The following is a 22,658-nucleotide window of genomic DNA, read 5'->3' on the forward strand; positions in this document are numbered from 1 at the left end:
AATTTTGGGAAACAGCATCTACTTCCCCAATCCCATGGAAGCTTTAAGGCACTGCAGGCAACCAGCTGCTCAGACTGGAGTTGCCACAGGCAAACCTGAAAGTACCTAACAGAGCTTTTGCTTCAAACAGGAAAGTAACTGAGAAATTCAGGTAACTGCAGGTACAAACAACCACTGAGGCAAAAAGAAAAAAAATAAATAAAAGGAGGAAGACTAAGGTTTCAATCACTTTCTTTTAATTCTATACCTCATTTCCCTCTGAATTTAACCTGTGTTAGGTTCTTACCCTTCTTTGGATCTAGTACCATGGCTTCATAGAATGATCTGGGTTGGAAAGGACTTAGAAGTCAGAAGTTCCAACCCTCCCTGCCACAGGCAGAGGCATATTCTACTAGACCAGGTTGTTCAAGGCTGTGTCCAACCTGGCCTTGAACACTTCCAGGAATGGGGCAGCCACAGCTTCTCTGGGCAGCCTGTTCCAGTGCCTCACCACCCTCACAGTGAAGAATTTTTTTCCTAATATCTGATCTAAATCTCTCCTCTTCCAGTTTAAAGCCATTATCCCTTGTCCTGTCACTACATGCCCTTGTAAAAAGTTGCACTCCAGATTTCTTGGAGGCCCCCTTCAGATATTGGAAAGCTGCAATAAGGTCCCACCTGAGCCTTCTCTTCTCCAGGCTGAACAGACCTAACTCCCTCAGCCTGTCTTCATAGAAGAGGTGCTCTTTTGAGGAGAAAGCCACTTTATTAAAGGCAGCTTGCAATTTCCTGTTAACTACGAGCTATATATTTAAGCCTGCTTCCATATTCAGTGATTATACTGGTCAGTGAAGCAAGATGGATTCTTCAATTATAATCTTGCTGTAATTTCAAAGCATACTCTTTCAAGTGAACAGTGCACACTAACTTGAAAAATACTAATACTGCAGTCCTATCCAATTAACATAACTTATGTTTCTATAGAGAGGTATCTAAGGTAGTTTTGAGCACACACAGTTTAAAAAATAGTGTTTCCACCATCACTGCTGTGAATGTAACGAAGGAGGACAATGAAGCAGAGTCAAATGACCTGTTCTACACAGCCTTTTCAAATAACCTGTTGCACAACAGCAACAATAGCTCCTTTCCAGATATGAACAGTGGGAACGTTTACCATAGGTGAAGTTTATTAACTTACAGATTAATAGATCTTACATTCATTAACATGTTAGCGTGCCTCATTCTTCCATGACAGAAGAACAATAGGACCCCAGATGCCAGCAAAAAGTGCTGCTTGTGCAACATAAGTGAAAGACTGTTGAAAATGATTAAGATAAACAAACCACTGTACACAAAAGAAAGAAACAGCAACTCTAAAACCTTGCAAAACAGAATCTCTGAAATTTTCTATGCTGCCTCTTAGGAAAAAAAAAAAAGTCCCTCTGGAACTATACTTACCAAGCACATAGCAGTTACCTATGATTCAACTCAAAAACACTGAAAACACAATAATGAGAGCCTTCAACTCCCTAACTCTCCCAGAAATGTCCAAAAATGACTCGTCTCATGAGAAGGGATACTGATATTCAACTTTTTGGCATAATAAATCCAGTAATTTATTGAAGTTTTGAGATTATGATGAAAAAAAAATCTTAACCTTTAGAAGAATGTAATTTGAGTATCTACATTTTAAAGATAATTGCATTATTTGTTTTAAAACAACACAGCATCTTACTCTGACAGAACAGTTAATTACAGTTCTGAAGTCTAATAAATGATTTTTAGAAATAATCTTGTGAACCAATCCAAAACAACACGTTTGTCAGTACCAGCTTTGTTAGCAAGAACTGCCCATTGAAGCCCTAAAGTAGATATATACAAAATAAAAGTACAATTATATATATAAATGGATATTACTTATACATTATAGCATTATTGTAATGGAGAAAAAAGTAACTTTTTTTGCAGACTAAGTAATGCTTTCATATAAATAAACAGCTTAAGTTTTTATATTATGTACTTCTCTGTCCATCTATGGTTGTAAATTAGAGTAGATAAAAAAAAACTTAAACATTAAAATCAGCACACAACTTCTCAGATGAAGCTTGCTGAGAGTAGTACTGAAAAGTACTTTTAATCTCTGTAAAAATTATTCCATTTTAAGAACTATGACAACCTTCTTAAACAAGAACATGTTTGCCAAATATGTTTTCGTTTACCTGATTTGCACTGCAGCTCTGTATCAAGGGCTCCAGAGAGCACTTCCTCTATTTTCTGCACTATCTGATCATTCTGACGACTCCCAGCACCAGCAACAGTGTCATCTGAAGGGTTGGCTTGCTCAGCTGGGATTGTGTCACCATTGGGCTGGCCTTCTACCTTTCCACTAACCAAAAAAAATATCAACATAATACAAGCAATTTTGAGCTTTTTTTGGACCTTTTTTATTCATAAGCAGTTATTAAACCCAGCCCTTCAAAACGTCATTTTAGCCTCCTGAAGAAGCCATACTTTTAGCAAATAATCTATTTTTTGTTTAGCTTTCATACACTCGCAACAGAACGCATTGTGACGACTGAGTATTAGGCACAAGGGAGGAAAACGTGGTTTTGAATGTGCCACAGCCCCCGTCCTTCACGCAGGAACTTTTTATAGGCTCCCCTCAGAAAATAAGCATCAATCACTCACTCTTCTCCAGTAGGTTTTGTTACCTTTGCGAGATAAGGCTGGGAAGAACTAAGCGAGCTTAAACGTAGAGAAATCGGCAACAGCAATCTAACAGACGCTCGCCCCTTCCCCTCTTGCCCCAGCACAAGAGACCAATACCGAAAACCCGTGAGAGAAAACGGGTGAGAGTTCGCCACGAGACAACCCACCCGCCCGCAGTGGCCCCCCGACTCCCGCCATGTTGAAGCCGAAACGACTCGCAACAGCCCGAGGCCCCAACCCCTCTCCTTTCCTCCCTCCCTCCTTCGTTTCTTCCTTCCATCAGCGCCGAGGTGGGACCCGCGCACTTCCCCTCTGCCCGTACACCCCTCCACTCCCCGCGCGAGAGGCCGCGGCCGCGCGATCTCCCCCACCACCCCGGGCAGGCTCATTACCCGCTGTGCTGCTGCTGCTGCTGCTCTTCCTGGATCTCCCGGAATTTGTTAACCACAAAGGACCGAAAGATCTCCTCGATATTAGTCGCCATGAGAGCCCTACAGCACCGGGCCGACTCGCCTCCGCGGAGAAGCCCGGAGGCCCGCACTCACCTCGCCGACGGCTGGAGCGGCGGCGGCGGCGGTGGGGCCATGGTGGGCTGTAGCGTGTAGCTGTGCGTGCCGGCGGGCTCGGGGCCGGTGGGGGTGGGTGGAAGCGATGCCATTGGTCTCCATGGAGCGGGGCCAAGCCCCGCGCCTCCGCCACCCCGTGCGCAGAGCGCAGGCAGCGCCTAGAAGGGGGGCCTGCCCGCACACGACTGCTGCATCACAGGACCCGGCCCGGCGCGGCGCTGCCCTCAGCTAGCGAGCGGATCCATGCGAAAGGCGCCCTCCCCCTCCGCCGGGAGAGCAGGCTGCCTGTGACACGCACATGTGCTCCGGGGGCTGTCTGCAGGGCTGGGCGCCCCGCGGGATGACAGGAAAATTAAAGGAACAAAGAAAGAGAAGAGGGAAACGCCGCCGATGAAATGCCCCGAATAAAATAAATGGCACCAGAGTGAAAGCCGACCCCGGCCTCAACCCACTGGTAAAGCAGTGTTTTCTCCGAGGTGTTCTGTTGGAATGCACCAAAATCAGTGTGTCCCCTGGACAACCACCCTGGAGGCTCCGTTCATGCTACCCCAAAACCAACATTCAATCATAGATCAAGATATACCGATAGATATATTGATATATATATTGATGTGTATATATAGATATTATATGTACCAATATGACTTTGTCATGCCCCGTTAAACCAAATAATCCTACAGCTGGAAGATTCTTCACAGACTCACAGAATGGTTTGGGTTGAAAGGGACCTAAAGTTCATCCAGTTCCAACCCCCCAGCACAGGCAGGGACACCTTCCACAAGACCAGGTTGCTCAAAGCCCCAAGCAACCTGGCTACTGTTTCTTCTGGTGTCATGATGGAGTAACTTAGGGGGGTTAGCTGACATGAAAATTTAAAATATCTCAAAACCTAGGTATAAGCGTTTAGCTTCTGCTGGAGTCTTCACTTGCACTGCCAGTCTTGAATTCAACGTGTCTTAAAGACCCTTCCAAGCCCCTTTAAAAGCAGTGTTGTTCTTTACTGCATGTTGCTGGGAGGTGGTCTGCGTTAATACTAACTTTGGAAAAATAATGGATCTCATACTTGGATCAATTTGCTTACGTCTATGTCACAGATAATTTATTACATTTAAAATAGAAAGCAGCTCCATTTAAGTTGCCCTTTCACAAATAACCTGTATCTTGCGTGCCAGGCCAACATTAAAAACTTTTAGATCTTTCTAGTAGAGTACTGTACATAATCTCTGTTATTCAGTGAGCTAAAGACTGAAAATGTTTCACTTGAACAGTTTCAGACATACTTAAGATTCCCCTGATGCAAGTGGCCTTGTCTAAACCAGGCATGCTTTTACCTAGAACCAACTAGTGATATTCTATGTAGGCCTTGACCTAATGCAAAGCTGCAAAGGCAGGATGGGATGGTAATTCACCCCTTCCAAATAAGAAGCCCCAAAACTGTACTCAAAGGAACAGCAGGTTTGACCAATGTAACTTAGCCTGTGTTAGGGGCTTCAGACAGAAAAACTGTTCCAGTTGCAGAACACACCTCTGATGTGGGCCACTGGGAGCCCACAGCACAAACCTCCCTGCCATCTAGAAATGGACCATTTTCATCTGCAGTTAATTAATTCACAGTAACTTTACTACACTGATACCATGACCAGTGTAGGCCTGCATCTACACAAGGCAAATCATGATGGAAGGTACAAAAAAAAAGAAAAAAAAAAGCCAGAGAAGGATTTTAGCACATGCTGCGTGTTTTCCTCTGGCTCCTTAAAAATGGACACAGAGTGATAAATACAAAAGTCACCTCTCATACAAATGAGGATCCACAGTCCTTCACAAGAAAAACTGTTGTTGCTATCCAATTCCCATCTCTGTTGGCTGTATAAAACCCCCTTGAGTTAATCACTTTTATTCAGTTAGGTGTTGCATAGTTTTCAGATTAATATTTTACTTTCATCTTGTCAAGACCAGTGATTGCTTGGGGTGCATTTAGTGTTTGATTGGTAGACATAACAATTATAGAACTTTACTAATAGCAGTTCTGCTGCTATCATCAGTGCTACTTAGAGCATTCATTCATGTGGCCATTCCCTGTTAAAGCATGAATCAAAGGTGTGATTAAATATGCAAACAAGATTTACTGATTCTTCATTTCATAAGCTAATTTACACAGAACAATGAGATTTTCACATTATAGCGGGGGGGGGGAGAAAACTATGGATCAAATCTGGTTTTATTAACAGTATTGTTGCAAAAATTGTAATGCTAAACTGGACTAAGTATTGTCCAATATTCTCTGGGTTCATAAAGTAGACAGTAAAATGTGGTACAAACTAAGGAATTGCTCCTACGCAGTAGGAGAATTCTCTCTGTGAGGACATGGAAACAAAATGAATCTTTGCACAGGCAAGTCCAGCCAACTTCATAAACCATCACGTATAGCTTGCAGAGAGCTACCCTCAAAAGGAATAAACCAATAACCTACACACTGAGATGGGGTTTTGGCCGGCTCTAGTACATTCCTGGCTCAGCACGTTCCCCAGGCAGCAGCCACCCCCAGCGGAAGATATTTCTAGACTTCAACAATTTACATTAAAAGCCAATTAGTGAGTCTCCAAACTTGGGACATACCCGCACTCCCCTTCCTTCTTTCCTTCCTTCCTTCCTTCCCTCCCCCCTCCCTTCCCCCCTCCTTCCTTCCCGTCCCGCTTGCAGGCCCACGCCCCCGGCCCGACCCGCCGCCATGTCGCGGTGTGCCCTGGGTACTGTAGTTTTCATTGGCGGCACGGCGGAGGATGCCCTCCCGCTCCTTAAAATCCCCCTCAAAGAAAGTAAGTTTTTCTTTCGCTCTGGAGAAGGGCGGGCTCCATGGGCCGCTCGGTGCCGGTATCGCTGCCCGCAGCCAAGTTCCCCCTTCCCGCCAGGCTTGGCGGCGGAGCAAGAGGGGCGAGGCGGCTGCGGGGCCATGTGCGCCTGCTACCCGCGCGGTAAAATGGCGGCCGACCGGGTGGCGCCGTCCTGGCGGTCTCTGGGAGCGGGCCTCGTCGGAAACCCCTGGCGACTGTGGGTTAGCCCGGGTCCTGCTCTGACCGGCACCTGTGGCTTTGAAGGAGTCTGTGAAGATACAGTTGCAAACAGCTTCTTCGTATATATATATTTTAACTGCCTGTCTCCTTCTCAGATTTACTTCTGGGGAGCCTGATGTGTAACGTTTTAAATGTACTGCACTTTAAAAGTATTTTAAAAAGCATGTGGCTTTTATACCTACATTTTTTTTTCTGCTCTGTTTGATTTTGGAAAAGTGATGAAATATTTGCTTTTAAGTAAATATAAAACTTTCAGCCTGTTTTGTTTTGGACTTTGACTCCCTTTGATTCTTTCCCTGCTGTTTGTGAAGTTTGGGGCTTACTGACTTTAACGTTGGCCCTCTTCCATTTTTCTTTTTTTTCTTTTTTTTTTTTTTAGTCTATCCATTAGATACCTGAAATTAATCAGTAAAATTAATACTTACTTAACACTTAACTGTGTTGTGTGTATAACTGAAATAGGAACACAGAATGGGCATTTCTCTTCCCTCTCACCATTCATTCTGATTCTCACCTAGTAACTTCAGCTGAGGCATTAGTAGTGAAAGACAGCTTCCTACATGGAGTTTGAAGCAAAAAAAAAATCAGTACTTCAGGGATGGCTGTTAAAGTTTATGACCCTATTTATTTTTAGCAGCTGAAGCTGAGGTAATGTTTTGCCTAGGAAATGCACAATCTGGCTGTTTGCAGGAGGCAGGGTGCCTGTCCCGCAGAGTCTCAGTTCAGGCTGTGAAAGACATGTTTTATTCTCAGCTCTGATTCAGGCCTTCAGCCTGATGTTACGATTTCTGCAGGAGTGAAACATAGATAATAATGACTTTTCTTGTTTGATTTTATTTCCTAAAGTGATACACCACAGTACATGGCTGGCTGAGAGCCATGAATTAGTCCTAAATAAAACACGTAAGCAAAAGCAGCTTATTTAAACCCAAAGCTATAATTAAAAATCATAAATGCCACCTGATTGTGGAGGTCTCTCCTTAAGCAACTTTTGATGGTATTGCAATCTGAGGAAAAATATTCTCTAAGGTTGTGTTGTTTTCCTTCAGGATGAGTCTAATGGTGCTCTAGCCTAAACTTCTAGTTCCATGGTTGTGTCTTGTCCATTTTGCCAATTTAGGTGCCATGGCTGTTTCTTTGGTTTTTTTTACCTTCTGTTGCACCAGCAGAGCTATCTGCGCAATTGGCATGGTGAATTCCGCCTGGAAACTGATACACATAAGAAAAAAAAAAACATGGAGAGGCATGCATCTCTTCTCTTCCTCAGCCCTCATGTCATTTTCTGATCCAGCTTACCCTGTAGCAAGCTGGTGCAAGAGGTGGGAACGAGCAGTTGATTAGAAGGTAAATTGTGAAGCATCATTTGCCACCAGCTGTGTTATGGTCTCTTGCTCAGTCAAGATGATCTGAGAGTGCAGTGCACAGGACAGCTGGTCTGATGAGCAGTTTGCTGCAGCATAACTAAGCTCTTTTCACCCTCTCTGGCTGTCTGCTTCTTCCTTTGTACTCTCTTTGGTGATCACCCCCCAGTGAGTTAGTTTAGCTCACTAAACTGGCAGAAAAGATTTCTTTTATAAGTGCATACATATATGTATATTTACTGGGTTAGCTACTGTTGCAGTGTTAACTTTCCAGCATTATTGTCTACCTAATCCAAGTGACTGAACACCCTTGGCACACATGGGAGGGAGAGGGAAGGAAAGACTGGAGGTGGAGAAGTTGGTGGGACCAATGGGAAGCTGCACCATCAAAGGGCAGTGTGAAAGACCAGTTGATGAACCTGCAGCTTGCGCATTTCAGCCTCTGGTTCCTCTCCAAGCTTGAGCAGGGTCCAGCAGTTGTCAGAGGTTCACCGAGAAGGCCAGCTTGGAACTCACCTTGTGTGTACCGAGATCTCTGTGCACTCATGACACGCAGCAGGCAAAGTCATAAGGATATGACTTAGCCTGCTGGTTATAGCATTAATTCAGAAAGAAAGTGATAAGAACTCTATTCCAGGGACTGAGGGGGTGTGTGTTTGAACCTTCTTGGTGATGCTGAGCTTGAGTTCTTTGAGTCTGGGGTAAGTGCTGTCTCTGCTGGGCTATTCTGTAGCCTGAGCTCTAGGAAAGCAGGAGTTAAGATCCTCTGGGGAATGACCATGCCTTTTGTATAAAGAGACTTGAATGCCTATGTTAGGTTTCCAGAATCCCAGTGTTGGAAAGTTAAGGTATTTCAGCTTTTAAATAGGCGGAGGTTAGATGTTATAGTAATACAGTAGTGTGTAAGTAAATGTGCAGTAATACAGTAGGTTGTTGCTGTCTGAAAGGCAGGTCTTGACCTGAAATTCTTCTGCTCAGCTCAGGTGTCCCATCCATTCATTGTTACTGTCTCTAGACCTTGGTTGATGGCACTTCAATCCAGTTCAGTTTACAGAGATTGGTTTGGATTTTATTTTATTCCCTCCCCCCTCCCCCCAGTTAGTTTTATGAAATATCAGTGAATTGACTATGCTCAGGTCTGCTCTGAAGCCAGTAAAAGAAAAGGGAAAGTGTGTATGGGCTCACAACATCCCTTTTCAATGGCAACAAGGTATATGAATGGGTCCAGCATTAATACAGGTGTAAATGTTCACAGCAGAGTGTGAACCTGCTTGGACAGCAAGTACTTTTCAGTGAAGGGCAGCAGCACTTTAGATCCTGTACAGTGCAACATTTTAAATATACCTGTTACCATTGTTACTCCAGCCTCAGCTCAGATATTTTTGAAACTAAGACACTAAAAGTTTGGGTTTTTTTTTTAACTGCTTTGTTTTGAGGCACCTTTTCACAGAGGTTTTCAAGATTTGGTGTATTTGGCTTTCAAGATTTGGTGTATTTGGCTCACCAAAGCAAAACACACTCCACCAGGTCTCTAAATCAAGGAGCACTAAGGCGGCTTAATTTAAAAAATAAAAGACACTATCTGAAGCAGTGAGCTGCTGCCAGTCATACCGTTTACTGTTTGCACTATACTGCATAGCTCTTATTTTAATTGCACCTTTTTATTGCTTTAGTTAGGGGTGAGGTAAGAAGGCAACGGCTTATTATGAGAGTCCACCTAGTTGAGATAAAATACTTAGGTAACTTACGCTGCACACTTATGATATGAAACTGAATCCTGGGAAGAGCTTGCTTAAAGAGTTTACATTTTCTTATCTTCAGTAACACAACCAAGAAGCTGAGTTTAACACACTCAAGTCTGTGCACAGGATCAGTTTTAGAAAGAGTCAATGGCTCCTGTCCTTCCATGGCAACAGGGAAGGGGCAGCAACCGAGTTAGTAGCCTTTTCTCAGTTCTACCTGTATTTAAAATCTGAATGTGCCTTGGAGTCAGGATAGGGCAAGCTACGAGATACTGTTGGTTTTGCCTTCCTCATTTTTATTTTCTCTGCTCCACAGGCTCTGACCTACTGGAAGAGTTGCACAGCTTCTTGGTGAGTCTTACATTTGTGGTGGATAAAGGTCTCTAGGCTGATGCTTGTTCTCTGCTGACTCAGTACTCTGGAAATTGACTTGTCTTCACTCTATCCTCATGTCCTCTCCACTTGGATGCACGGAGTGATCAGCTTGGTTTTGCTTTCATGTTCTTACTTCATATAAGTTCATTCTTCCTTCTTTACAATAGCAGACGATGGTTGCTGAGGAAATTATGCTCCATGTTCTGGAATTTTTAAGGATTTCACTGATTGTTACCAAAAAACCCAAGTGTGTGATAATCCTCACAGAAGAAATACCTGTCTTGTGAATAATGGCTTTAAGTCTTTTGAGAACAGATTTTTGACTCTTGTATTAGTGACAAAATAAAAGGAAGTGTCGCCTCTTGGAATTTCAGTTTTTAATGCAAGATCTTGCTGGGCAGCAGAGGGCCTACATGACATTTTTCTATGTCAGTGCAAAAAAAGGCTGCTACTCCTAGATTTGAGCCTCCTAAACTGGGATTGCCACCAGAAGTTCTTCTCAAGCTACATCCCTAAATAAAAGTTGCTAGGATACCACTTGTGGGATGCACAAATAACACTGACTTTCAAAACAAATGGCTGAAACTTAATTTTTACTCACACTATGTTAAAAATTTGTTACATTTTATTTGAACATATGCTTGTTCATTTTACTTGCTCCCATATAAAACTTCATGCTGTATATTATCAATTTTTTTTTTTTAGCTGAAAGTAGTATTACAGTATGTTACTACAGGGGAAAAAAGGAAGTGGTTCTTTGACTGAGTTGCCAGCATGGTGAGTTACTTTAGCTGGCAACAGTGTCACTGGATCTTCACACCTGTCCTACTAGTTCTAAGCAGTAGGCTTAGCAGAGCATGAAAGTGCATCATGCACCTTGTTGTTTCATGCTGTTGATATTCATAGGACTATATATAGCCTCATTTTTATGCATAACCAAAATGCATAGCCTCATTTTTAGATAAAAAGAGAATGTTTACAACCTGAGTAGCAAATAGATTTTAACTGCAAAAAATACCTGGTATGAGACAGAATTCATTTTGCATGTTTAGAAACAACAGGCTGTGCTGCGTCTGCTCTGCAAAGGTTTTGCTCTTCACTCCTAGACTATCTATCTGTATGCAAGTTTCTGTCCCCTCTTCCCGACTGGAATGGCTGGTCTTTCCTGTTCATTGGCTAGTTGTGGTGTCGTCAGTGGGGCGGTAGTACTGGGACAGGGGTACTACTTTTGAACCAGAGGCTGCTTATCTCCTTTCTTTTTGCACATCTGAACTCTTGAGCACTACTTTCCTCTGACTGGCAGCAATTAGGGTAGAGTAAGTATATTCTCCGTTTAGATTCAAATCTCTGCATGCAGTTTTGAGGTAGTTGTAAGATAATTAGATAATGTGTGTAGTTCAACTTATTACTGATAAAATTTGCCTTAAAAATTAAATTACTATTTAATGATAGCTGTCTCTGGGCAGCACTGGAAACATGCTTGTTTGGTTTAGCTTTAGTGTAGGAGATAGCTGCCTGCTACATGATAAATGTTTATTCTTTTATATTGTATTCTTCTGTCCTAGGTTACTTATTTTTGCCTTTATCTAAGTCATCCCCTTGTTGTAGCCAATCCCTTAATCTTTCATCTTCTCTTTTTGGTTAAATTCTAATACCAAAGAGGCTTAGCATAACTTGGTTTCCCAAGTATGTGTACCATAACTGATAATTTTTACCCCAAGTTTTTTGTTGTTTTTTTGTTGTTTTATTGGTTTTATTGTAAGTAATTCTGGAGTTTTGCAACTAAAGCATTTCTGCAACTTTGCAACGTGTATCTTGTCAAACACTGTTGATTAGAAAGTTATTGATCTCCTCCAGCCTTTACCAACAATTAAAGTTTAACTCCAGTGTGTTTAGTTCACAGTGAATAACACGTGTGGGTTCTTCTGATCTAAAGTTTCTTACAGTGGGCTTGGATTTAAAATTCAGGCTCACTGTATACATTGCATAGTGCCCTCAGAGCAGAAGTTGTTTCCTCCGTAGTCCAGATCCTCAGGAAGGGCAGGTTTCTTCAGGGTCAGAACTATCAGAGCAGCTCTATTCAAGTGAAGCTGTAGCAGCTGAGATGAGGGAGAGGCACATGTCACTGCCTTATCATTTGGCTAAAAATCTCCTTTCTGTCATGTGGTTTTGTTTTTCTCTTAGAAATCTGTTGTTTGTTGGTTTTGTATTTTTTTCCTTTTAAGATGTGCTTTTTTTGTTCTAGTCATCCTCTCTTGTCCTCCCTCAAAGAAGGGAACTGCAGAGGAGACCTGACTTTTCACTGCTTTTGGAAATGGAGCTGTCACCTGTGTGTATTCAAGCTATGGTGTGTGTCAGGGTTTTTTTTCTGAGCCTGCCTTGGGAGGCACTGTACACATTGGCAAGTGCAGGTCAATGACCAGCTGCTTAATGGAAGAGGAACAGGGATGACCAAGGGTTGTGCGTTACGTATGCTGGGATTACAACAGGGAGACTGGTTGTTCCTTTTGGCTAAGGCTTTTATCTGGGTTGCATTCCTCCTCCTGATGAATGGGAAATGATTCCTACAGGGGAGGGACACATCACACCCCTTCACTGGCCAGGCAAAGCCCTTTGAATAAATTGTGCCATTTTCAACACTGAACTGATTTTTTTTATTCTCATTACTTAAAATGCTTAAGCCATTTTAAAAATAGGTTTAAATAGGTTTAGATTGTTATTTTGCATAAGTTAGGATTTAAAGATTTTAGATTGTTTGGGTTTTTTTTGCAAGTAGTGAGAGCATGCTGCACTTGGGCTTAGGGCCACCTGCCAATTTATAGCTGCTTGCTTTCGGCTCCACTGAATAACTTCTTTGGGGAGCATTTGACTTCTATGAATAAAACTCTCACTTTAACCAGTGTGGTGGCCTCGTTTGTATATGTAATTTAAGTATGGTTGGACAAATGTGACTCTTAACAGCTTATTCTTTGAATAGTTTAGGAGGTTAGCCCTTGCTTTTCTATGAGCTCCAAATAAAGATGTATGAACATATTTTATAAATTATATACTTTATTCATTTATTTAGGATTTTCTGAATTCCAGTGGGGTTTTTTCAGTGTAAGCAAATTCTCCTACTTCCTTGCTAGCTATCTGGTATCATTGTCGGGGGTAGCAGTTCTGAGGTGGTGTACATGAGTAAATATGTAAAGAATACGCATAGAGGTTTTCTTAAAAAGCAAAGGCTAACTTTCAAAATTGTTCAAAGAAAAAATTGTAATATTGACATCAGTACAATACATGTAAGTTACATGTACGTATACAGATGACATAGGGAAGGCAAAACTGAGAGTTCATTTCATTTTTGTGACCATTTTGTTTCCAAACTGCTGAAAAGTTTTTGGACAGTTTAAAATTGTAATGAAGTTACAGCCTTCATTGAAACACCTGCTTTATTCAGGCCAAGACAGCATTAATGTGTTTTCCTAAAACTCGGTGGAATGGGAGAGAGGAGTGGATGTCCTGCAGTACCTTCTCAGAGGAATCTTCTTCGTTAATGTTACCTGGTCTTCCCTATTGTTTGCATTGTGGTTCTCAGGAAAGCCAGAGCTGGAAGTTGATTTCCCATTCAGCTCTAAACACTGTAGTACTGTGTTCATACAGTTAGTTCATCAGAAGGGCTTTGCCCTTTGCAGACTTGGATTCACCAGGAATTTCTATAAGTCCGGCCACTCATGTTTTTCCTATATCACAGACTTCTGTATAACTTGTAGCAGTTGCCAATCTGACTAAAGGAAAACCCAAGATGGATTGCTCTGCAGGTTAATTCTGTGTTGTGGAGCAGTTCAGTCTTTGATATTTAATTTGTATCACATCTGATTAAGTCAGTTATCTATTTTCATATACGTATCTCTCTCTCCTTTTTTGTTTTTGGATCAACAAAAGCTTTATAGAAATACTGTTGCCTGAAGCAACGTGACGTTTGTATCTGTTGTGAACTGCGTTGCATCCAGCACTTAAAACCTGTGGTCTGTGTAGCTCTTGCTTTCCTAACCTCACGCGGCTAATTCTGGCTGTTTTGCTTGTGTTCTGGTTTTATGCAGACTAATGGCTGATCAAGTGCTTGTGATTGGCAGTGGAGGGAGAGAGCATGCGCTGGCCTGGAAGTTGGCCCAGTCTCCACATGTAAAACATGTGTTTGTTGCTCCAGGAAATGCAGGAACAGCTGACAGTGGAAAAATTTCAAATTCAGGTAAAACCCCCAAAAATACCACTTTTAAATTTGGTAACTCAATTGGTAGGTTGTTCTTGTCATAGATCTGAAATCACAGCTGTTGATGTGAAAAGATTATTACTATTTTTTAATGTTTTAGGCACGTGAAATAGAACATAGATGCAGTTAAGAATTAATTAATTATATTATCTCAGTTGTGGTATCTAATCCTTTAGGTTTGGGGGTGGAGGATGCAGCTAAAACTCCCATCTGCAAGATACACATTTCTCCAAGAATACAGCTCAGGACAGATAGCTGCTGTGGTTCCCAACTCCCAGCAGCCTAGCAGAGAAGGGGTGGTGGTTGGTGGTTTCTCATGGTACACACTGCAGTTCAACAATGCTTGGTGAACAGCTGAAAAGTGCCTGAAGCAAACATCAGCACCTAAAGTACTAAATTCACAACTATATTCTCAAGTGCATTGAAGCCCCCTACAATCTTTGATGAGAACACTTTCTTGCCTGAAATGTTCCACCATAGGAAGATGTTCATTCCTTTGTCTTGGTGACCTTAAGAAGTTATGGTTATTTTCAGATGTTTCTGTCTTTGTACTGACTGCTTATTTTGAGCTTCTAGCTTAATATGTTAAGCTCTGACTGGCTGTATTTGAGATTATTCATAGTTAGTAGTTTTGAGAAATCAAGCTTAAGGTATTTCAAATTGAGTATCCAAAATTGTGTGCTGCATTTAAAAAAATACTGGTCTAAGGTGCTTGCCTGGAGGCACAGAGTGAATCAGTGCAAAACCCAGCATAATTACTCAGATTCCTGTCTTGTGTCCTTTATATAATAGAACCTGAATTAGGTACTTTAAACAACCAGCTTAAGTTTCCACTTTAAAACATGTGGTAACATACTTAACACAGTATGCATGTGAACATGAATTATATACATTAATTTTATGCATTCATATTTGTATGCAAGTAAAATATTTTGTTACCACCTCATGTGGAAACATGAATCCTGTCAGACTGTTGTACAGCAGTTAATTATATTTCATTCCAAATACACTGGAATACTTAATTACAGGCTGTGTAAATAACTTCGTCTTTAATTTCTTTGACTAGTCACAGTATCGTAATTTTTTTGTTCAATTTGGCCTCTGAGGAGTGGGTCCAAGGAAGAGCTTCACAGGAAAGTCATACGTTTCCTTTGCATCCCAGAATTTCAAACAAAAATCTTTACCCTTGTGATAAGTGGAGACACTGCCAGTCTGCTTGGCCTGCAGAATGTTAACTGCAGTATTTTTTCTCAAGTAGTGTCTTTTAAAAACTGCTGTACTTTTCTCTCACGTTGTTAGTCTATAAAAAATACTGCACCCTCAACAGTGAAGAATATCTGAGCATGTGCATAGTAATGCTTGAGCCAGGTCCAAAAATCTTTTACTAAAACCTTTTCTTATAGGCTAGGGGTTCACATGTTTTGGGGGAGAGAAATGCTCAGCCAACCAGGAGGCAGGCAGAATCTAGAATTTGTGAAGAGTTTGACTTATTTGTTTTTAAGGAAACAATTTGTCTTATCTGCCCAGGCATTTTAGTCCTATCATCGGGGTCTAGATTTTAACTCGGGGGAGAGAATGGAAAACAGCTTTGCAGAAGCATGTGAGTCTATTTGATTATGTGAGCCTGGGCAGCAATGTCTGTGAAACTGCTGCCATTGTTTCTGGGGTTTTTTTGGTACAATGAAGATTTGTCTCTGAAAGTTCATCCTCCTCTCATGGCTCATGAGATTGCCTTTAATTAGCATTGCAACTCTGGTTCTCAGATGATTTCTGAAATATGTAAATGTGAGCTTAAAATTATAAACTTAAAATTTTCAAACTTGCTTGTATCGAAGTAAAAAAAAGTTTTCATGGTTAATTTGAGTTAGTAATAATTTCTGACAGTAAAGACAGATGTAGGTTGAGTGGCTAAATATAGTTTTATATTTAATTTATATATAATTAGCATGGCAGTTTTGGTGCCAGAAGTGTACAAAAGGGCTTGCTGAATCCAGAGATAGATGTATGTGTGTCTGTGAATGGACTTCAGCATCCTGACACCTCCTTCAGTCACATTATAGCTCTCAGTGTAACTTATACTCCTTTAACTTTAAGCTTTAGCTCTGAAAACCTTGGTCCAAGGTCCTTCTGTTTATTTCAAAAGGAATATTTAGCTGTTGTTTTGAGGTATGAAACACAGTTACAAAAATATCCTGTTTCAGTTTGCATCCTGAGGAAAATGGTGTTTGGGGGAAATTTAAAATTATGTATTAACAATGTGATTTGTTCCTTTCCGTTTGTTACTAGGACATTTCCACATCATGTAAATGTTATGCCATTTTCACTATTAGATCAGACCTAACGCAAGACAATGTGGAATGTAAAGTACGATCACTGTACAGGCTCTTTCTTTTCCCTTCTTCCCTTCACATGGATTAATCTTGTAGGGAACAGGGATCATCCCTGTTGCCCACCAGAGCTCCCACTCTCTTTGGTCGGGATCTGCTGTTCTCCAGCTGCTTTCACAACACTCTCATAGGACTGAAATACAATATTGACCTTTATGTTAATCAGTAGTTTAAAGCCAAGCGTATTAATGTTTTTGGTTTTGCTCTCTTGTGAGCCAGAAGTCAAGTGACATGTTGCACAAGGAAGTCAAAGGCCTTCACTTCTGCTTACATACAAATATTGGTGGAACAATATAATTGAAATAGCTATCAATGAGGTAATTTTTATTAGTGTTCAGTCTGTTGTTCCCCCCATTCCACCCAAATAGGGTAAATCTACAACCACAATGTGGGTTTCAGATAGTTGTTTTTAATACTGTCTTTTAGGCAGAAATAGCTGCTTCCCTTGTGGAAGCAGGCAATTTAGTCATACAGGATGGCAGGAGCACAGTGGGCACTGACACAAAATCATGTCTGTCCGGCAGAAGCAGCTGTATCACTGCCACTGCTTTTGTTTCTTATCACTTCCCTGGAAACTAGCTGGAAGAGACCATCAGCTCCTGGCATGCTTGGCAGTGCAGTCACTAACTGGACATCACAGACAGAACTTAAAAGGAAGGTAGTCCAGTTGCAAGGAGGGTTTGTGCTGTGCTGTACGTTACTCCCTTTGCCAGCTTTTTGCGCTGATGTGTTAGTTTCCTCCCTGCAGGGTCAGCCAATACACACCAGGCTTCGCTCACTGCTGGTTTGGCTGTTCTGGGTTTGTATTCCCATCCTCTGTAGACTTTGGCTTTGTTTATTCTTGATAAAAGCAGTGGAATTGCATTGCCTTTGCGTAAATTTTTTATCATGGCGCTTGTCATTATTGTCTTTTGTGCAAGCTTTTTCCTTTGTTTACACAGTTTTTGGTATTCCAAGAATTGTTATATTAAATGTTTGTTTATGGAAAAATAATGTTCATAAAAACCTAAGACCAGATAACCTTACCCATAATTACAGCACCTGCCCTTATTAAGTTTAGCTTAATGTAATAAAAAAAAATGTTGAGATTCCCCTTTATTTCAGTGGTGTCAGTTTAACGTGGCACTACAGAAAGAAGGAAAAAAGAAAAGAAAGTAGTTGCAATCCCTCCACTAGCCCCTTGTACCTGTCTCTTATACAGTACTGGCATGGACATGTGTAAAGCTTTATGGTGACCCTACTCAGGAGGGAGACTGGCTGAAAAAAATCTATGGTTTTTTTGCTTGTGAGTTATTTTCACTTGAATCCTTCACAACACCTCTTGTGCTGGCAAACAAGATGTTCTTAGAGATGTATGGCAGTGTAGGGGGACCCAAAATTAGTTTTCTCACCTTCAAGAGCAAAGTGGGTTGACACTGCATTTCAAACCACAGCCTTTGCTTGGGGGCTTGAGAGTGTATTTTGGTCTAACCCTTGCATGTAAGTCTATATATTAGTGTATACCTCACTCTTCCAGATGCATAACGACCTGCCATTCAAGAATGTGAGACTGATGAAAGTGCTGCTTCAGGTGTTGGTAGTATAAATGCTAAGCAAAAGTAATGAATCCAGTCTTACCACTCTTTTGTATTTTTGACAGCTATTTCAGTCAGCAATCATGCTGCACTTGCCCAGTTCTGCAGAGATCAGGAGATCAAGCTGGTTGTGGTTGGTCCAGAGGTTCCTCTTGCTGCTGGTAAGAGAAAGCAAGCTAAAAAAACAGTCTTCATGATTTAGGAAGAAAAGTAAATTTAAGTCCCTGTCTTCTGTGCACCACTGACATATCCCAGTGTCTTCAGTAGGAACGGAAGCAGATTCTCTGTGTCAGTTTCCCTGAAGTTCAGGGTTGTGGTGTGGTGAAAATGAATTTCTGAAGGGTATTCTGTGAACAATATAACACTTAAAATATCCTTAAATATTCAGTTTCTTTTTAAGTGCTTGGAATTAGTAGGGGAGGTATCAAAAGTGTTTCCATATAGGAAACTTAACTAGAATTTTGATTTTCTGATGAAGTTTTCATTTCTTCAAATAATGATAATAATTTCAGACCTGGTAAGAAAACCAAACCAAAATAAAAACCAACCACAAAACCACAACATTTATAAACATGCTGGCAGTTTTTCTGTTTTAACATTTCACACAATCAACAATTGTCATCTTCACAAAATACTAATGTGAACTTTTTAACTAAAAGCTATAATAAAACAAGGGGAGATTGTAATCTCTTACCAAATGCAGCATATCTTCTTAGCCCCAGATATTGCAGGGTTGCCTGCTTCTGATTATAGTGAAGAATGCATCTAAAATAGGCGCTGGATAGATATATATGGCTTATTATTTGTGATATACTTGTTCAAACGAATCAGTGCGTTCTGCAAGACCTGGACTACCTGATGAAATAGAGAAAACAGGATGAAATGTAACCTATTAGAAGTAAGTAAGTTTAGTTCTGCTTAGTGGTCATCCTTGTAAAAGATAAATGACCATAGTTGATGTAGTTATAGGACCTTATAACCTTGTACAATATTTATTGTAAGCAAAACAGAATGTCCAAAATTTATGATAAGTAAACCAGGACATGTAGATAAAGATTATCTAAAACTAGCAGATGTTCAGGATGAGTTGTAGCTGAGTTAAGTGGTAAGTAGAAGAATGGGGAGAAATCATTCAATTCATATGGTGATTTATGAAACTTTTATGTGTTGTACTTTTTAGGGATTGTTGATGACTTGACAGCAGCTGGAGTAAAGTGTTTTGGTCCAACAGCAAAGGCAGCTCAGCTGGAGTCCAGTAAGAGCTTTACCAAAAACTTTTTGGATCGTCACGAGATCCCAACTGCAAGATGGAAATCTTTTACTGATCCCAAAGCAGCATGTAGCTTTATTAACAGGTAAAGTTCTTGTCAATTTAGAAATAGTTCTTTTTACAGCATTGTGCTAGGTATCCAAAGCAAACAATCAAATGATTACTAATGTCAGTACTTTGGCTGTGATAGAACATCTATAAAGATTTTAAAGGATAGCAACACTATCACATTGCAGTGATAATTAAATGGTTCTTATTTACTGCTCTAAATGAAAATAAAACTCAGTGTTCAGTTTACAGGAGACTATAGGACAAGCTTTTTTCTTTTTTGTTTTTTTCCGAATTGTCTACTGTGGAAACCTGGCTTGAAGTCTTGTAGTCATTTGTTCTGCCTTCTTTGTACCTTTTTTCCACAAATATAAATTCTGCATTGGAGACTTACTCAGCAAATGCTGTTCTACTCTTCAGAATACAATTCAGGTGACCCAAAAATGATACAGCAGTAAATTATTAAAAGGAAAGCAACAGTAATGAAATTCAGTGGTGGAGAAAAAAACGGGAAGCAGAAATCCCTCACAGGCATAGCATAATGAGAGAAGCCTAGTGTTTATCTATGTGTTAATCAATAAGGTAAAATGGTTGCTATGAAAACTTATAAGTATTTTGATTTTTCAACTATTTGAAATGTTCAAAATGTCTACAAAATATATTTGCAATACAGAGTGTTTATGTTGAATCTGTCTTCTGTGTCTTTGAAGTGCAAACTTCCCTGCTTTAGTTGTAAAAGCTAGTGGCCTGGCAGCTGGCAAAGGAGTAATTGTGGCTTCAAACAAGGAAGAAGCATGCAAAGCTGTTACTGAAATCATGCAGGTTAGTAGAAATGTCATGCACTAACTGGAGGAATTCTCACACAAAATAAGTTATTAACCATCTCAGAATCTCAGAGATATTCTTTATTTCTGTGTAATAGGAACTTGGCTAATAGGCATCAAATTTTTTACCCGTTATGTGGACAGCTAGGAAGCTTCGTCATATTTATTGCTTGAGGCAGGGTACTCTTTTAGGCATAGTTCAGGCTAAAATAGAATCATTCTTAAATAAAACCCACACTTACTTCCATATGGATTGCCTGTACCGTTTGAGACTGCTGCTATCAAACAGGTACTACAGTGCTGTAACACTAACACTGTAATTGACCTGGGTCATGACAAGCAACATCAGCTTTAGGACTCCAGTCACACAGTACTTAAGTGTGTAGTGAAATTCCAGAGAAATTATTTCAAGCAAAATACTTTTAGGTACAATATTTAACAAATACGTTAGGACCATCAAAATCTGAAGAGATGCAAAATGAAGCAATTTTATCTGAAGAGCTAGGAATATAGAGGTGGAAAATAAGATGCATACAGGTCAGGTCCTCAGCTGGTGTTGGCAGCGCAGCATGTTACAATGCAGTGGAGCTGTCCTGTTTCATAGGTGTTATTTGACACTTGTATTTCAAGAGTCAGAATACAGATAGCGTCTACGCTCACATTTTGTTATGTGTGTATGGTTATTGGACAAATATATGTCTTAACAAGTGGCTCAGTATCTTGACCAAAAATTGAAAAGTATGTCAGAGAGTCTTACAGATCCCCAAAATTACCTTGTCAGTGTGGGCTGGTTGTTTTTAATTGCCTGAATATGCAGTCAGTGTTTAAACATTGCATTGAAATATGAAAATATTGCCCTCTTCCAATGTATTCCATAGAATGGCGCTTTCTTGTAAAATAAAAGTTCAGATTATAGACTTGATAGTCATTGCTATTAGTATAATGGGTCAAAACTTCAGAAGCTGGAGCATGAGGAATTGTTCAGTAAGTTATAAATACCATCTGTAATTTAAAAACATTGACACATAAAATCTGCATTTATTTAGGAATAAACAGAAGAGAGGAGAAAAGATTTTACCATTTTTGACATAACGAGGGTGGAGAATGGATTAATAGTCTTAAAACTGTGCTGCACCTTTCTTGCTATAGCAGAAATATTTTTTCTTGTTGCATTTTGGGTAGTTTAAAATGACAGAAACAGAACTAAAGAGATTTTGGTTTTACTGTAGGATAAGACTTTTGGCACAGCTGGGGAGACTGTTGTTGTTGAAGAACTTCTTGAAGGAGAAGAAGTTTCTGTAAGTGTGCATCTCACTATAACATTTTGATTATACCTGTTCTAAACTGTTTTAGGAAATATTGCGTAAGTACCTACAGCAGGGATGTGTAGGATTTTATTACTTAAAAACAGTTATCTGTTTATAAATTTAATTATGTTAATTAAAGACAGCTGTGTTAAGAACCAAACATCCTGCAGTCTGTTGAAAAAAAATAAATAAAAATAACTCAAACAGTAATCAACTCTTGCCACATGGAAAAAAATATCAAACCTTAAAAATTTTGAGTATCATTGAACATGCAGTTCTGTTAGTATTTCTGACAGCAAAGACAGCATAAGATGTCCCTTCCCTTCCACACTCCTACCTCTTCACTATTGTTTGCCTTTGATTCAGTTGTACTAGTTACCTCTTTGTGAAGCTACAATCTGAGGATCATTTTTCAAAATCGGCACCATCACCTTATATGTTTTCTGTGTTCTGGTTTAAAGGCCAGTGAAATTTGAATCAGTATAAGTAACAGGATGGCGAAGTGCAGAGCAAAGCAAGGAGTGATTCGGAGCAAAGGAGCATGGGGACTTCATTTAATCAGCTTTGCTGATGAAGGAAATAGGTTGAACTGCATGATGAGGGAGCCATAAACTCCTTTGGAGCAAGAGAACAATCAGCTGAAGATAGGCGCCTTCTGGATCCTTTTTAATGTGTTTCATTGGACTAGAAGCTGCAATGTGGAAGTGCATCTGGGGACAAGGGACCCAGAACCAAAGGCTGTTGAATACTTTGACAGCGTTGATTTACTCTACATATGCAGAATGGACATTTCCTTCATTTTAAACTAATTCAGCTCATTTGTTTTAAAAAAGTATATCTGATGTGATTAGTGGAGTTTGAAAGAGAAAAGGAGAATTTAGAGCCTGTGTTTTGAGGTGTCAGAGCAACTTGACACCTGCTTCCCATAAAGTAGAAAAGCCAAGTACCAGCTCAGGTTCCCAGCTCCTGGAGCTGGAATTGACTTGTGCTGGATGTTGTGAACATTCATCTTGAAGGTGATGGTATTTATAAAGCAAGCAATCATCTCCAACTGTTGCCAATCTTTGCATAGTCTGTTTTCCTGCCCGTTACGAAGAAATCAGATGCGCAAGGCGTCCTTACTCCTTCCTGGTTGGCTCGACCTGTTTAGGAACTAGGGGGTTATCCAGATCTTCATTCTGTGGTGGAAAATA

General features: G+C 40.4%; 2 protein-coding genes across 10 annotated transcripts in view; one reads left to right on the forward strand and one right to left on the reverse strand.

The window, feature by feature from the left end:
* Positions 1 to 3,660, reverse strand: part of SON (SON DNA and RNA binding protein) — a 39,035-nt gene extending 35,375 nt beyond the window's left edge. For 3 of the 6 annotated variants that reach the window (XR_008972263.1, XR_008972262.1, XM_057410102.1), the window contains exons 1-2: positions 3,234 to 3,660; positions 2,199 to 2,365 (exon numbers count right to left, since the gene is read on the reverse strand). Coding sequence is in view for 4 of the 6 variants with exons in the window: in XM_057410102.1 (XP_057266085.1) it covers positions 2,199 to 2,365; positions 3,234 to 3,346 (280 nt within the window). In the remaining 2 variants the exon portion in view is untranslated. Of the gene's footprint in view, positions 1 to 2,198; positions 2,366 to 3,080; positions 3,197 to 3,233 lie in introns of those variants that run through there. The other 3 variants (XM_057410100.1, XM_057410104.1, XM_057410101.1) reach the window with 3 other exon arrangements.
* A 2,322-nt stretch (positions 3,661 to 5,982) lies between these two features.
* Positions 5,983 to 22,658, forward strand: part of GART (phosphoribosylglycinamide formyltransferase, phosphoribosylglycinamide synthetase, phosphoribosylaminoimidazole synthetase) — a 37,631-nt gene continuing 20,955 nt past the window's right edge. The window contains exons 1-7 of one of the 4 annotated variants that reach the window (XM_057410117.1): positions 5,995 to 6,070; positions 9,745 to 9,779; positions 13,886 to 14,034; positions 18,082 to 18,177; positions 19,197 to 19,371; positions 20,045 to 20,156; positions 21,388 to 21,456. In XM_057410117.1, coding sequence (XP_057266100.1) covers positions 13,890 to 14,034; positions 18,082 to 18,177; positions 19,197 to 19,371; positions 20,045 to 20,156; positions 21,388 to 21,456 — 597 coding nt within the window. In that variant the 5' untranslated portion in view covers positions 5,995 to 6,070; positions 9,745 to 9,779; positions 13,886 to 13,889. Of the gene's footprint in view, positions 6,071 to 9,744; positions 9,780 to 11,012; positions 11,120 to 12,113; positions 12,133 to 13,885; positions 14,035 to 18,081; positions 18,178 to 19,196; positions 19,372 to 20,044; positions 20,157 to 21,387; positions 21,457 to 22,658 lie in introns of those variants that run through there. The other 3 variants (XM_057410118.1, XM_057410116.1, XM_057410115.1) reach the window with 3 other exon arrangements.

Source organism: Pezoporus wallicus, unplaced genomic scaffold (genome assembly GCF_028554395.1).
Source record: "Pezoporus wallicus isolate ANWC-B61680 ecotype Strahan unplaced genomic scaffold, APGP_CSIRO_Pwel_v1 contig_7011, whole genome shotgun sequence".
In the NCBI taxonomy this organism is placed as follows: domain Eukaryota; kingdom Metazoa; phylum Chordata; class Aves; order Psittaciformes; family Psittacidae; genus Pezoporus; species Pezoporus wallicus.